Source organism: Aulostomus chinensis, chromosome 3, assembly GCF_037954235.1.
Source record: "Aulostomus chinensis isolate RoL2024-O1b breed Wild chromosome 3, RoL_Achi_v1.0, whole genome shotgun sequence".
NCBI classification, from domain to species: Eukaryota; Metazoa; Chordata; class Actinopteri; order Syngnathiformes; family Aulostomidae; genus Aulostomus; species Aulostomus chinensis.
The window spans coordinates 18,826,442-18,839,127 of record NC_141322.1 but is presented as its reverse complement, the minus strand read 5'-3'; the positions used below and the strand labels follow the sequence as shown (position 1 = coordinate 18,839,127).

Below are 12,686 nucleotides of genomic sequence, written 5' to 3'. Positions count from 1 at the left end.
ATAAGAAAGTAAACAGGTTGTGTGGTAAATTAATGGGTGTTGATCATGTTGAGAAACTGCCCATTAACAAGGCAACGCACAGTACATAAAAACTGCAGGAGAACACTGGTGGGTTTTTTTTGTACACATTGTTTCATGTACAATGATTTATTCATCTCTGCATTAATGTAGCGCATCCAGATACTTTTTGTTGATTTAAATTAACTGGAAATTAAAGAAGAATTAACAAAGATATTTAAGATTCAAGAATATATTTACATTATTCTGGTACATGGTCCCTGTACAGTACCACACACAGTAAAGGGTTTTTTTTAGTTTTTTTTTTAACAGTGACTGTTTTCATGATCAGTGTGGCTGTATTAGATCACGTACGGTGGAATTGTATAGTAGAATAGTTTAAATGAGCCCTCTGGAACATCTATGGATGGAGCTGAAATGTTAATCGATGTAGACTCTTAGAATATAAAAATAAGAAACATGGGACAGATCATTTAAATTAAAGCCCCCCAAAAAAATCCTAATCTTCCCCAATAATAACACAATATAAACACTGCAACACTGCCCTTGTTGGCATATTGCCTCCCTCTGCTTGTCACTGGTATACTGCAGTAACTCTATAGAGGATGTAGTTTTAAATATGCGTGTGTGTTTGTGTGTGTGTGTGTGTGTGTGTGTGTGTGTAGATGTTATCGCTGTTACACTGCCACCATCTGGCTCAGGCAGCATACTGAAGAGTCAGCTCTGCTATTGTTACATGTGTAACTTAAATCAAAACTACTGTCTCACCTGACTGTTCATATCGAGTGGGTTCAAATGCTTTCAGTCCACAATTAACAAGGTAATTCAAGATGTTTTCTTCCTCCGAAGCAGAGAAACACGGCCTCCGTGAGCTACGAGCTCATTTTGTATATCAGTTTCCCACTTCTGCTGTAAACTGTATTGACTTCACTTTAAAATCGCCTGAATGGATTGAGCAGAACAGACGATAAACTCAAAAACAAATGTCTGAAAGTAGTTTAATATTTACCGGTTGAATGACATTTACTCTCAGCCTCAGCAATTTCAGTGCCTATTATTTATAATGTTTGATATGATACAAACAATTGTATTTGAGCCTCAATTTGAAACAGTACACGAATCTCAGGAAAAATAAAGCTGGTCAGACTGGTGAACACAAACAGCACAAGATGTTATTCTGCCATGACATTTTTTTTTTTTTTTAGTTTTTTTAAATTCTTGATGGTTTGCTCGTCTGTCTGCAGCAAACCTTCCTCCTCAAGTGTCTCCTAGACAACATTCATCTCTTTACCCTTTATCTCCGGCAACATCACACAAATACTTCTTTTTTTAACTTTTACCTTTAAATATGAAAGGACTCAGCAGTCCATGTCATCCCTTCAGTATGAGACGCTACACAGCTGTCATGTCAGGCACTGTACAGGTTTGTCTTCAGTGTTATTAAACACAAAGCTGATTAATGTTCTCCCACACCAACCTACACCTGCGCTCAGTGTGCGTTTGGATTTGTTTGCTTATTGCAATAATTATGTTTCAGTTGTTATGATAGTGTGTATTTTATTCTGAGTGAAGCTGATGTTTGTGCATCCATATTATTGGCAGTAGGGGCTCTCTGGGGTTAGTACGGCGTCCTTTGCTATTTCTGAGTGTGAATGTGGAGTCTATTTTCAAGGTTGCCATGGAAACCATTGTATTTGAGGTGGCAATGATTGGTGCTGTCGGCCGAGCAAGACCCTGCACGCGTGCGCGTGTGCACACACACAAACACACGCACACAAAAACAAAACATACATTACTTTGACTCACCTTCATTTCCTTGAGTCTCATCTTAAAATTTGATGACTTACCCCAACACACACACACACACACACACACACACACACACACGCGCACACAAAAACAAAACATACATTACTTTGACTCACCTTCATTTCCTTGAGTCTCACCTTAAAATTTGATGACTTACCCCAGTGCACGCGCGCACACACACACACACACACACACACACACACACACACACACACACACACACACACACACACACACACACACACACACACACACAAAACCTCTTAAGTGTAGGTGTGCCTGAATATAGACACTTAAACTGTACCTAAGCACGTGTATCTTTCTCATGTTGTTTGACAGGAGTTACCAGATATATTGATTCATCGCCATGACAACAGTAGTAAGCGCTGTCCATTAAGTCTCTGTACACCAACTCTGTCGTGTTTTGTCATGTCCTGCTGTTTGATGTATGGACTGGGAGGAAACAATGCAGTAATCAATCAGGGATTGATCATGTTAAAATAGATTCTTTTGGATAACATAGAATGTAAATGGATGTATCTGATGAAAATACTGCTAATGCTTGTCTGCTACTGTAATGTAGAGTATATCTAAACAATATATGGTAAAAGTGGAGTAAATAATATTTATGTAACTCTTGTTTACATGGATGAAGAAGGGCATAGTAGTGTGTTGGCTGCACCAACAGCCATTTCATCATTGCTAAATCTGCTTATTTATGAAGTCATTTTAAGCTCACACCATTCAAATAATGTGAAACAAATATTACATATATAAGTAATGCTACAATACAATTTAGCAACTTGGATGATTCACAAATTACCAATCCAATGTTTTACTGCAGATATTTTCTCTGACGGTTCAACCAATGCCAATTACACTGAATTAGTAACATCAAAATCTATATTCATGGTCTTTAATTTCACATTCATAGCGTCCTAATTTACAGCATGCATCATTATTAGGTCCATAATTTCATTTGCTAAATTATCACAAACATTCAAAATGTAAATATTGACTTCATGGACAGTCACTTTTAGGCTAGTGAGGTCTGGTTGGAGGGGGTTTAAATATTGGGATACCGCTTTTTCTTGCGCCTCTTTGAAGGAGTTAAGCGCTTTATCTATTCAGTACTTTGGTGGTAAGTCTTAGAAAAATGTCCATGGTATGAAACCAAAGGTTATAGTTGGACATTTTTTTTGATGTTGTTGGTATGCAAAAAAATTGTCAAAAGTTCAGTAAACTAGATGGGGAATGTTGGTGAAAATACTATTACAGCTCTGTTGTAGCTCCAATATACTCACTCCTCACTTGGTCTTCCTGTTGCAGTGATTTCACTAGACATTGTTCTAATAAGCCTGTTAGAGAACAAGATTAATACATCGCTTTTTAATGGTTAGAGGTACAAGTTGATTTCCATGAAATGCAAATTCTACATGTAACCTCAATGGCAACCTTGCAAATGCAAATTAAAAAACACACCAAGCAGTTCCATGCCTGCTTCTTCAGTCGAGCAGCTTCACCCGTAACAGCCCAGATTTCATTGTCCTCTACAGACAGAGCACTTGGATGGACTGTATATGAAGAAGATCACCGTGGCAACAGTAGCCCGTGTGAGACGCTGGGATAGCGGAAGCTGAGGCCTGGGCTAATCAATGCTTCACTTTCTCAGTAAATCTTGTACCATGGGGTACCTAAGCTGGTGGCATTACTACTGAAATTATTAGCGACTGACAAAAATAAATAAACATGGAGAAAGGAAGGAAATAAGGGATCATGAGCGCGTGTACGTGTGTGTGGGTGTGAGAGAGAGAGAGAGCACAGACAAAATATAAAATTAAACACCAAGAGGTAATTTGAGATCATCTGTCAAGAAAGAGGGAGTGTTTAAAGGTTCACGCAAGAATGAGAAAAGTTCATGTTGACAGAGTAGTGAAGGAAGAAAAGTCGTATTATTATGGCCCCCTTACTCCTCGAGAGCTGTATTTCCTAGACTGGGTTTGTTAAACTCCATTTCACACAATTTTAGTCAATTTGTGGTTCTGGAGAGTAAAATTAGCGAGATGATCTCTTGTTAGCCTGCTCACAACACAATAAACACACTGAATTATCATGGAGAGAACAAACATGTAATTTGTGATTTTGGGCCATAAAAATAAAATCTGATTTGATTATCTTAACAGTTTTACAGTTAGGATTGATGAAAACCAAACTTTATTACCATAAGTGGTAAATTTTAATCACAAACTGTTTGGCAAGTGTAATTTGTGACTGGTGGCACTGGGTAAAAAGGGTTTCCCTGGATTATTTGACATATCGTCCAAAAAAACACTGTAACCGTGCAATGTGTGACATGACATTTCAGCAAATGCTGAGAAATACTTAAATCTTTATTTCTATTTCAATAGTAGTTGGGATGTACGAGATATTGTTCCAGCCTCCCTGAAGAGTCTATTCACACAATTCAAATATAATCCCAGTATTTCCAGCATACTTCTTTGTAGATGAGACAGTAAGGACACTAGGACCCTGTGGAGACCCTTTGGTTCTGTTTCTCCCTGCCTCCTATTCCATCTCTGCAGTCACTGTGTGTGAGTGGAGGAGGCAAGAAGAAGAGAGTGAGCTGGTGCCTTTGTGAGCATTTACATCAGCATCGTTGCTCAGAATAACCTCTGCCGCCACAGCTGTAGTCATCAGTCTGGGGGAGAGGATGCACCAGACAGATCAAGGGACAGGAAGAGAAACAGAGGGAAGAACCTCAGCAGCAGTTCTCATCACAGGTGGACCTCAGCAGAGGCAGATAAACCAGCTTTTCATCCTCAGAGACCAAAGCAGCAGACAGCTGCATCAGGATATATTCTGATTCAGGTACATCATTTCTCTCTCTTCATCACACTCCCTGATTCTCACCACATCTTTTTTTAAGTCCTCTTCATATAATCTAAAGATTATTGTGTTACGAATAAATAATCAGCTGTGTTATGACATATAGAACGTGGGCCTTGCTTTACACAGTGGGTGTAATGTATTGATGATTAATATATAAATGAGTGGGTGGTAAGAGATGACTAAACCAGGCAGCAGGGTTAAACTGAATTAGGACTACCCATATGTGTCATTTAGAGACATTGCTTACTGTGAGCAGTCATTCATTGGTGATGAGGGAGCTCACTGTTGCCCCAGTTGTCTCTGTTAACATTATAGACAGGAGACAGAACATCATCTACATTTATGCTAGAAGTCTTTCATCACAGTGAGCAACAGGATTCTCTTGATTGGACACATACATACACCAGCATGAATGTTTATGTCTGTACAAGCTAGGCACAGCTAATATGCAGCTAATATCTGCATTCCCAGAAAGACACCAGAATGCATAGCAAGTGGTCGGGGTTGTCTTGGTGGCAGACGTTGTAGACAAAAGGACCAAAAGAACGGTAAGGCCTAACAGAAACCTGCAGTTTCTGTTTTTATTTTTGAATAAGAGAAAGTCAGTTAACAGGGTGAGCATACGACAGGAGCTTCACAGCAGGTGTGGATGTGAAGGAAAAGAGCTATTACCCATTCAGTGACAGGATTGGTTTTGGGGGAATAGGCTTGCTTACGAGCATTGGCAGGATGTGAGCTTGAACAGTATTTATCACCTGCGGCTTGCCAGGAAAGATCAGTCTCGATTTGAGCTTTTTTGACATACAGGTAAATGTGTGAATAATATGATCTTATGCTTTGGTCATTAAGATTTAGCTGCAAACTTACAGTATAGAGGGTCTAAATGGTTCAGTTCTACTGCGCAGGCCTGCAGACGTGGGGTGTAATAAGGCAGCAACTTTTAATTAATATGCTATAATTCTTCAAAATACACATTGGGAAATCATCTTATAAATATAAGTATAAGTCGCCTTTATTGTCACCAAGGGATCGAGCCCAGGGCGAAATGCCATTACACAACTCAAAGCCTGATGCAACTATCACAATCGGTCACAATTATTACAGATTGAGAGTAATAATGGTACACTTCAGATTCAGAAATACACATTGGGAAATCATCTTGTCCTCAAGCATGAGAAAGACACACAGTGGCCCAACTATTGTACGTCAAATTATAATCAATTCAATTCATTTTGCTGGCTCAAACTTGTTGCTAAGGGTGGTAAATGTAATAATTCATTCTCAGATGAATTAATTAATTTTGAGGGTTGCTTGGGATTATCAGTAGCATTGCCTTAACAGGGACTGTCTTAATATTAGCAGGGCCAAACCACAGACAACTATACAGATGCTAATTCATATTCTTTCTCTGTTGTTTTTCAGGGTGGTTTCCGACTGACGGCAGCTATGGTGAATTTGTAAATGAATCCTAAAATCTTAACCTCCTGACCATCACATCATCCTATGAACTACAGGGCAGCTTTTGACCTAATTTTCAAACCTCTGTTCTCTGGCTGTACTTCCTGGAAGTGAAGGATGGGTGATGGGCCAGTGACTGACCCTATCTGCCTGCCTCATCCCACCCTTCAATGGAGCCGATGTGGAACTCCTCCCACCTGCTTCCACAGCTTTTGTCCAACATGTCTACCTCTACGCTGCCTGAGGGCTGGGCTCTGTCCCAGTCACTAGCCCTGCTGGCAATGCTGCTCATGGATCTGCTGGCTGTGGTGGGTAACGTGGCAGTCATGGCAGTCATTGCCAAGGCCCCACAGCTCCACAAGTTTGCCTTTGTCTTCCACCTGTGTTTGGTGGACCTGCTGGCAGCCCTGGTGCTGATGCCCCTCGGCATGCTCTCGAGCCGAGCCTTCTTTGGAGAAGCCCTGTGCCGGAGTTACCTCTTCCTCAGTGTGTGCCTGGTCAGTGCTGCTATTCTCTCTATTTCTGTCATCAATGTGGAGCGATATTACTACATTATACATCCCATGCGCTATGAAGTAAAGATGACTATTGGCCTGGTAGCTTCGGTGCTGGTGGGGATCTGGGTCAAAGCCCTGGCCATGTCTGCTCTACCACTACTTGCTTGGTTCCTGCAAGGTGGAAGAACTCCTCTTCTAGAAAGCAGTGGGGTTGCTGGAGGGGGAGGTGGGCCTGTCCCATCTCCCCCGGCTCAGGGTCACAGGCGCTGCTCTTTGCATTGGACTGGGGGAGGATCAAACCGTTTGGCCTTCATGGTCTTGTTTACGCTGGTTTATTTCTTGTGTCCACTACTGGTCATTCTTGTTGTGTATTGCAATATGTTCAAAGTGGCTCGGGTAGCAGCCATGCACCACGGGCCTCTACCTACTTGGATGGACACACCTCGTCGGCAGCGTTCGGAATCACTAAGTAGTCGTTCCACGATGGTTACCAGCTCTGGCGCAGGAACTGGAAGAACGACTCCACAACGGCCTTTTGGTGGGGGAAAGGCTGCAGCGGTGTTGGTAGCAGTAGGTGGACAATTCCTGTGTTGTTGGCTGCCCTACTTTTCTTTCCACCTGTATTCAGCTCTGGCTGCCAGCCCTCCGGCAACACTGGCCTCATTGGAGGAGGTAGTCACCTGGATAGGCTACTTCTGCTTCACCTCCAACCCATTCTTCTACGGCTGTCTCAACAGACAGATCCGGGAGGAGCTCGGCAAGCACCTGCCTTGCCTGTTCCGCCGAGCAGGGGTTGAGATTGAGGACAGACTGCCCAGCCGAGAAGGATCGATAGAGGAGAATTTCCTTCAGTTTCTTCAGGGCACTGGCTGCAACCTGGATCCTCAAAACTCTCATAGCACCTCCAGTCCTAAAGGTGAAGCGTGCTGCCCCGTGGCTCAGTCCCAACCACCTGAGCCAGCACAGCCAATACCCATTGATTTCCGCATTCCTGGACAAATTGTAGAGGAGACTTCAGAGTTCATTGAGACTGAACGGGTGAAGAACAACCATATATATACAGACAATTGAGTTTTTTTTAACATCTTTATTTTCTGAAAAGTATTCTAGTTTTTATTATTCAAGTATTCAGGAGTAATTTAATTGAAAATAAGATGAAAGCTGTCCAACATTTACTTCAATGACTTAAAATAGTATCTCTGTTTCATTGCACTTTGCCTCATCAGTTTTCCATCCTAATTTTTGAAAATACATAACATATTTTCAAATGAGGATGCAGCTGTTTGAGATCCATTTCAAACTGGGAAATCGCTACTAGAATTTAAAAAAAAAGGCAATATTTTGGCCTTCCACATCACTGCTCGGCTCTGTACAGTAAATGGCATTGAAATAATATTGATGTAACTTGTTAAACAGTTTTCTTTTTTAAATAAATAACAACAATTAAGGTAATGATACGTTTGGGTTTACGACAGAATCTGAACAGAGTCAGATGTTGTCAGAATAAAACCTTTGGTCTTAAATTAAGGACAAATCACTGAAACACACTGGTTCTATCTCAGTAGATTATTGTGCAGTGATATTCCACAGTTGAACAAATGGCCTTTATTACTTATCAATGAATTGAATGATTTCATTTTTACACGTTCAGATATTTTATTTGTTACTGCCAAATCTATCATTTTTTTAAGAGTCTGCCTCGTCAGGTATTTTTGTAAATCATTTGGTTAATTGCAAGTAATTTCATTGACGACAGCAATAAAATTCAGAAAATATGACCACCAAGGAGGATCCACCTGAGTAAAATCCGTCACTTCTGACTGGTAGTTGTGTTTTTCATGTGGTTGCGCCATCTTCACTCTAATGGTTGAAGTTTACAGATAAACTACTGAATTGTGTCCTCCTTTCTCTGATGCGAGTCTAACCAAATTATTTCCTAGAAGTAAGCCAGAAATTACCACTCACTTCGGGTTGATTTTCCAATGATTTTCAGGGTTGCTCAGCCATGCGATCAATGGGTCCGTGCACTGAGACAAGGACCTTAAAAAACACTACTGATGCACAGCATTGCATTCCAATCTTATCCTTTACATTGTTTGATGTACTAAATTATATGTTATGTTTATAAAATTGTAAATTTTGTTGACTGCAGCACTTAACACAACCTTTTTTTCCCCCCAGTGAGTGTATTTGTTCATTGCGTGAAGGCTGATGTATTTTGGCCTGTGTGCAGTAAATGCTTAATTCAAATGAGTGTTTTTCAGATGTGGAGATGATTATCCCAGAAGAAAAATACATTTCGATTTATTTTTGAGCTGCCCTGCCTCATCAGGTTATTACAGAGCCTTGGAAGGAACACGGAAAATGGAAAAAATAAATTATTGTTAAAAAAAAAGGCAAAATCCCGAGTGTAGTCTTCGGAACATGTTTGATACTTAGCAGTAAGTACTCTCCTCAAAAGTCTATAAAATATCTGAAAAACATACTGACAAAGCCTATGAAGCCATGAGTGTGTGCACTCCACTGTTTTGATTTCAGATTCCAGAGACCTGGAAGTACTGGAAGGAGAAGTTTTGCAGAATCTCACAAAAGTACATTACTTTTTTGCCCAGTCACTGATCTTTTCCTCACCGGTGTTATGTAGGTTTTATACAGAACCTCAAATGCAGGAACAAATTTTCATTTTCAAACATTTTCCCATCCTGAGCAGTTCTTTGTATGTATGATGACTGCACAATTTTTGATGTTGTAAGATTTAATTGTTGAGGTTTTATTAGAAAAGGAGGAATGCAGAATTTGATATGTTTTGCTAGAGATTGATGATGAGTTGAGGTGACTCTTTAAGGGGAACTGCTAGGGAAAAATACAACAAACTGATGTGGAATTTTAATGTATTATCAGGACATTTCTTATGTGGATACAGGGTTTTTAAGATGTTTTTGTTTGTTCTTTCAGTGACAATGCCAATCCAAAATCAAAACAGACCTTAATTGTTCATCCAAACTGTGAATGATGTGGAATGTTTTTCAGAGATAGTTTTTATGCTGTGATTACAATAAAAGAATGACTTCCACTGCACTGCAATGATATGAATGTGATTAGAATATACATGGGTAAAAGTGAGAGATACTGTTGTAATAAAGAGTTTCTATGTTTGTAAAAACATTTCAGATGCATTCTCATGATTACGATCGGAGGCTTCAGGCACAATCAGTGTTCAGTGATGGGTTTTTGTTGTTTCTTTTACATTTCAGCACAATGATGTTATTCCATGGATGGAGCATAATCTGCCAGCTCCACTTTGATATTCCACCGGAAAGAGGAGAGCAGGACGACATAGATCAAACACTTTGACCTTACGAAACGTCAAAGCTCGTGGTGTGACCGTCAGAAAGAAGAATCTGGCGCTAATCCCACCCTGGTGAGAGCAGAATCATGAATTACATAGAAACGCTTCTGCTCAGTCCTGAGTTTCATGTTGGTGCTGGTGCGCGGCAATGCTCACACCTCAACGATGGACCTCCTTCATATCGTCCTCTGCTTCACCAGGCTCTGCTATCCCCATGGCAATTATTACCTAGTGACATTCTGTGTGCTGTGGTGGGTGGTAGGAGGAGCCTGCACCATTAGGAAGCCAAAAACACTCTTATCTGTGACTTCTTAAAATATATTGCAGGCTGAACCAGAGCGGTCACTCGTTTTTGTTGTTTTATCACAGTCTGGGATTGCTTGTGAGTATTTCTCACCAGAAACTCTGATGAATATCTTCCTGGAAATTCCAGTTTTGTTTACAGTAATGGGCCATAAATTTAAATATCAAAGTTATATTCTCAGACAAGGGGTCACAACTAAGGTTCTGTGTTAATTTTTTAATTCATTGTGCAAAATATTTGTATGTTGTGGATACATAATTCAGACATTTAACTTGAAGTAATATGTGCAAGGACTGTTGCTGATGGTGCCAGTTTGATTACCTGCCAGCTCGGGACTAAAGCAATTCAATACAACTGAAAACTGAAATATTGATGTCAAAAATTATTTACAACACAATTGAAAAACTTAATGGAGAACAGACAAGATACGATACTGTGGTTAGATAAGTGCGTGGAGAAGAATGTAAAGCTTTTTCCAGTTGCACTGAGTGCAAGGGCAAAGGACATTCAGTTAGAGAGGAATAAAGAATCACCCAGAGTTTTGTGTTTCACAATAAGAGGAAGTTGAAGAGGGAAGTGAGACAGGAATACGTATGTATGTGTTAAGGTAAGGGCAAAATATGCCAAAAAGTGGATATTAGAGAAGTATATACACATGCAGCTGAAACACTGAGAGGCATGTAGAACCATTTTGTCCACATGAACGAATGTTTTTGAATTCTACTAACTTCCGAGAACACTATCTGGCCCTTAAGCTGCTTGATTCATCAGCTAGTTGCTAATTAGCATCTTGGCTGATTGGATCCGAAGCAGACAGGCAGCATGCGCCGATATGTGAACACAACCAGGATGCATTGAGAGCTGATCATTCGGGCCACAACTGGAGGGGGTTTGACCTGCATGTGGTCACATTCTCCAAGCAGTGCGATTGTGAATGTGACCGGAAACCTCACTGAAATCCCCCGAATCAACTGATATCCTCGTGCAATCACTAATACTGTACATGCTCATTCATGGGACAACATTGTTATTATTATCACGCACATCTGGGAGTCAGTTTATCTGCGTACAAGTATTACATATCAGGCTTTAGATGTGAGAATCACAATGTGTCCACGGATTTACAATCAAGAGTTCACACATCTGAGAAGCTGCTAAACCACTGTATTGTTTATGTTGCCGGCCATCCCTTCTGAGAACCACTACGAGTGCAGCGCACTGTCATGCCCACGCCACGCCACACCGCAATGTGGAATCCGGACAAACTGACACACGGCAAATGTTTGCATTTTTTGTATTCTTCTTTTCAGGTCAAAGCATGTTTGCCTCCCACTGGTTAAAAAGAAAAAGGGAACAACATAGTTTTTGGTTTTTTTTGCAGAAAAGCAGTGAAGTGAGATCATTAGTGGCCACTTGAAGCATGTGGAGACATTTTTGAACGGCAGGTGTGATGGGATCACCTAAAGGCCACGCTGGGAAGGGAACACACACTGACTTGATCAGAGCTGTTCAGTGAAAATGCTGCGTGTGGAGCTCCATGATGCCAAACCAAAACAGTTAAAGTTGCGGGTCATCACATCAAAACTATCAGCTGAAAGATGCTAAACTTGCTATGGGCACCTGAAAGCTGGATCATCTCCCAGATCGAACTGATAGTTCCTCAACCTTAGTTCTATCATACGGCTAGATCTCATCATAATGGATCCAAAATGTTTTTGTGCTATTCTGCTAATAGACGTGATTATCATCACCTCTTTGGGAGAGTTTAAAAAAAAAACAACCTGAAATAATGGGTCAGAAAGTGAAAACAATAAACAATACAACATTACATTGCAAGCCGGTGGATCTACGCACGCTACAGGCTCCGGGGGTAAATAGCTGTGTAGCTGCTGTGTGAGACTGTGTCTCACCCTGCTGCAAAAAGACTGGATTGAGAGCCCAGCTGTTCACTCAGAATCCTGCTTCAGTCAAAAACTGGTACATACTTGACTTGTGAGGGAGAAATTTAGCCACTGCACAAACCCAAAAGGTTCATTCACTGCCACACTGAGAGGAGAGAGCAGATGGACGAGAGACTCACGGAAAACAAACATACACAAACACATAAACATGGAAAACAAGAAAACATGTTACAGAAAAAAACAAGTCAATATAGATGTACAATGATTTGAATCCTAACTTTTTTTTAAATCCCCTTTCAATGAAACTTGAGCTACATTATACGGTGCATGGTGGTGGAATCTAAATTGAAATAAATGTCAACTGTTGCTTTTCTGAAGTGTCATTTTTGTTGGAACTATTCCTTAAAAACCAGCTTGCCTCCGTGTGATTGTGAATGCAGCTCAGTAAAATTAGACACGTC

General features: G+C 40.5%; 2 protein-coding genes across 3 annotated transcripts in view; both read left to right on the top strand.

The window, feature by feature from the left end:
* Positions 1-4,418: 4,418 nt before the first annotated feature.
* LOC147268049 (G protein-coupled receptor 61-like) lies at positions 4,419-9,810 on the top strand. 2 transcript variants are annotated; one of them, XM_086199291.1, is made up of 3 exons: positions 4,419-4,695; positions 5,188-5,264; positions 6,139-9,810. In XM_086199291.1, exon 3 carries the CDS (start codon positions 6,345-6,347, stop codon positions 7,740-7,742), a length of 1,398 nt encoding a protein of 465 aa, XP_086055417.1. In that variant the 5' UTR covers positions 4,419-4,695; positions 5,188-5,264; positions 6,139-6,344; the 3' UTR covers positions 7,743-9,810. The 2 variants fall into 2 exon arrangements, with proteins under 2 accessions (XP_086055417.1, XP_086055418.1); XM_086199292.1 differs by lacking the exon at positions 5,188-5,264.
* A 573-nt stretch (positions 9,811-10,383) lies between these two features.
* ampd2a (adenosine monophosphate deaminase 2a) overlaps positions 10,384-12,686 on the top strand; it is a 33,801-nt gene continuing 31,498 nt past the window's right edge. Inside the window, exon 1 of the mRNA XM_086199278.1 lies at positions 10,384-10,402. The gene's annotated coding sequence lies outside the window, so the exon portion shown is untranslated. The remainder of the gene's footprint in view (positions 10,403-12,686) is intronic.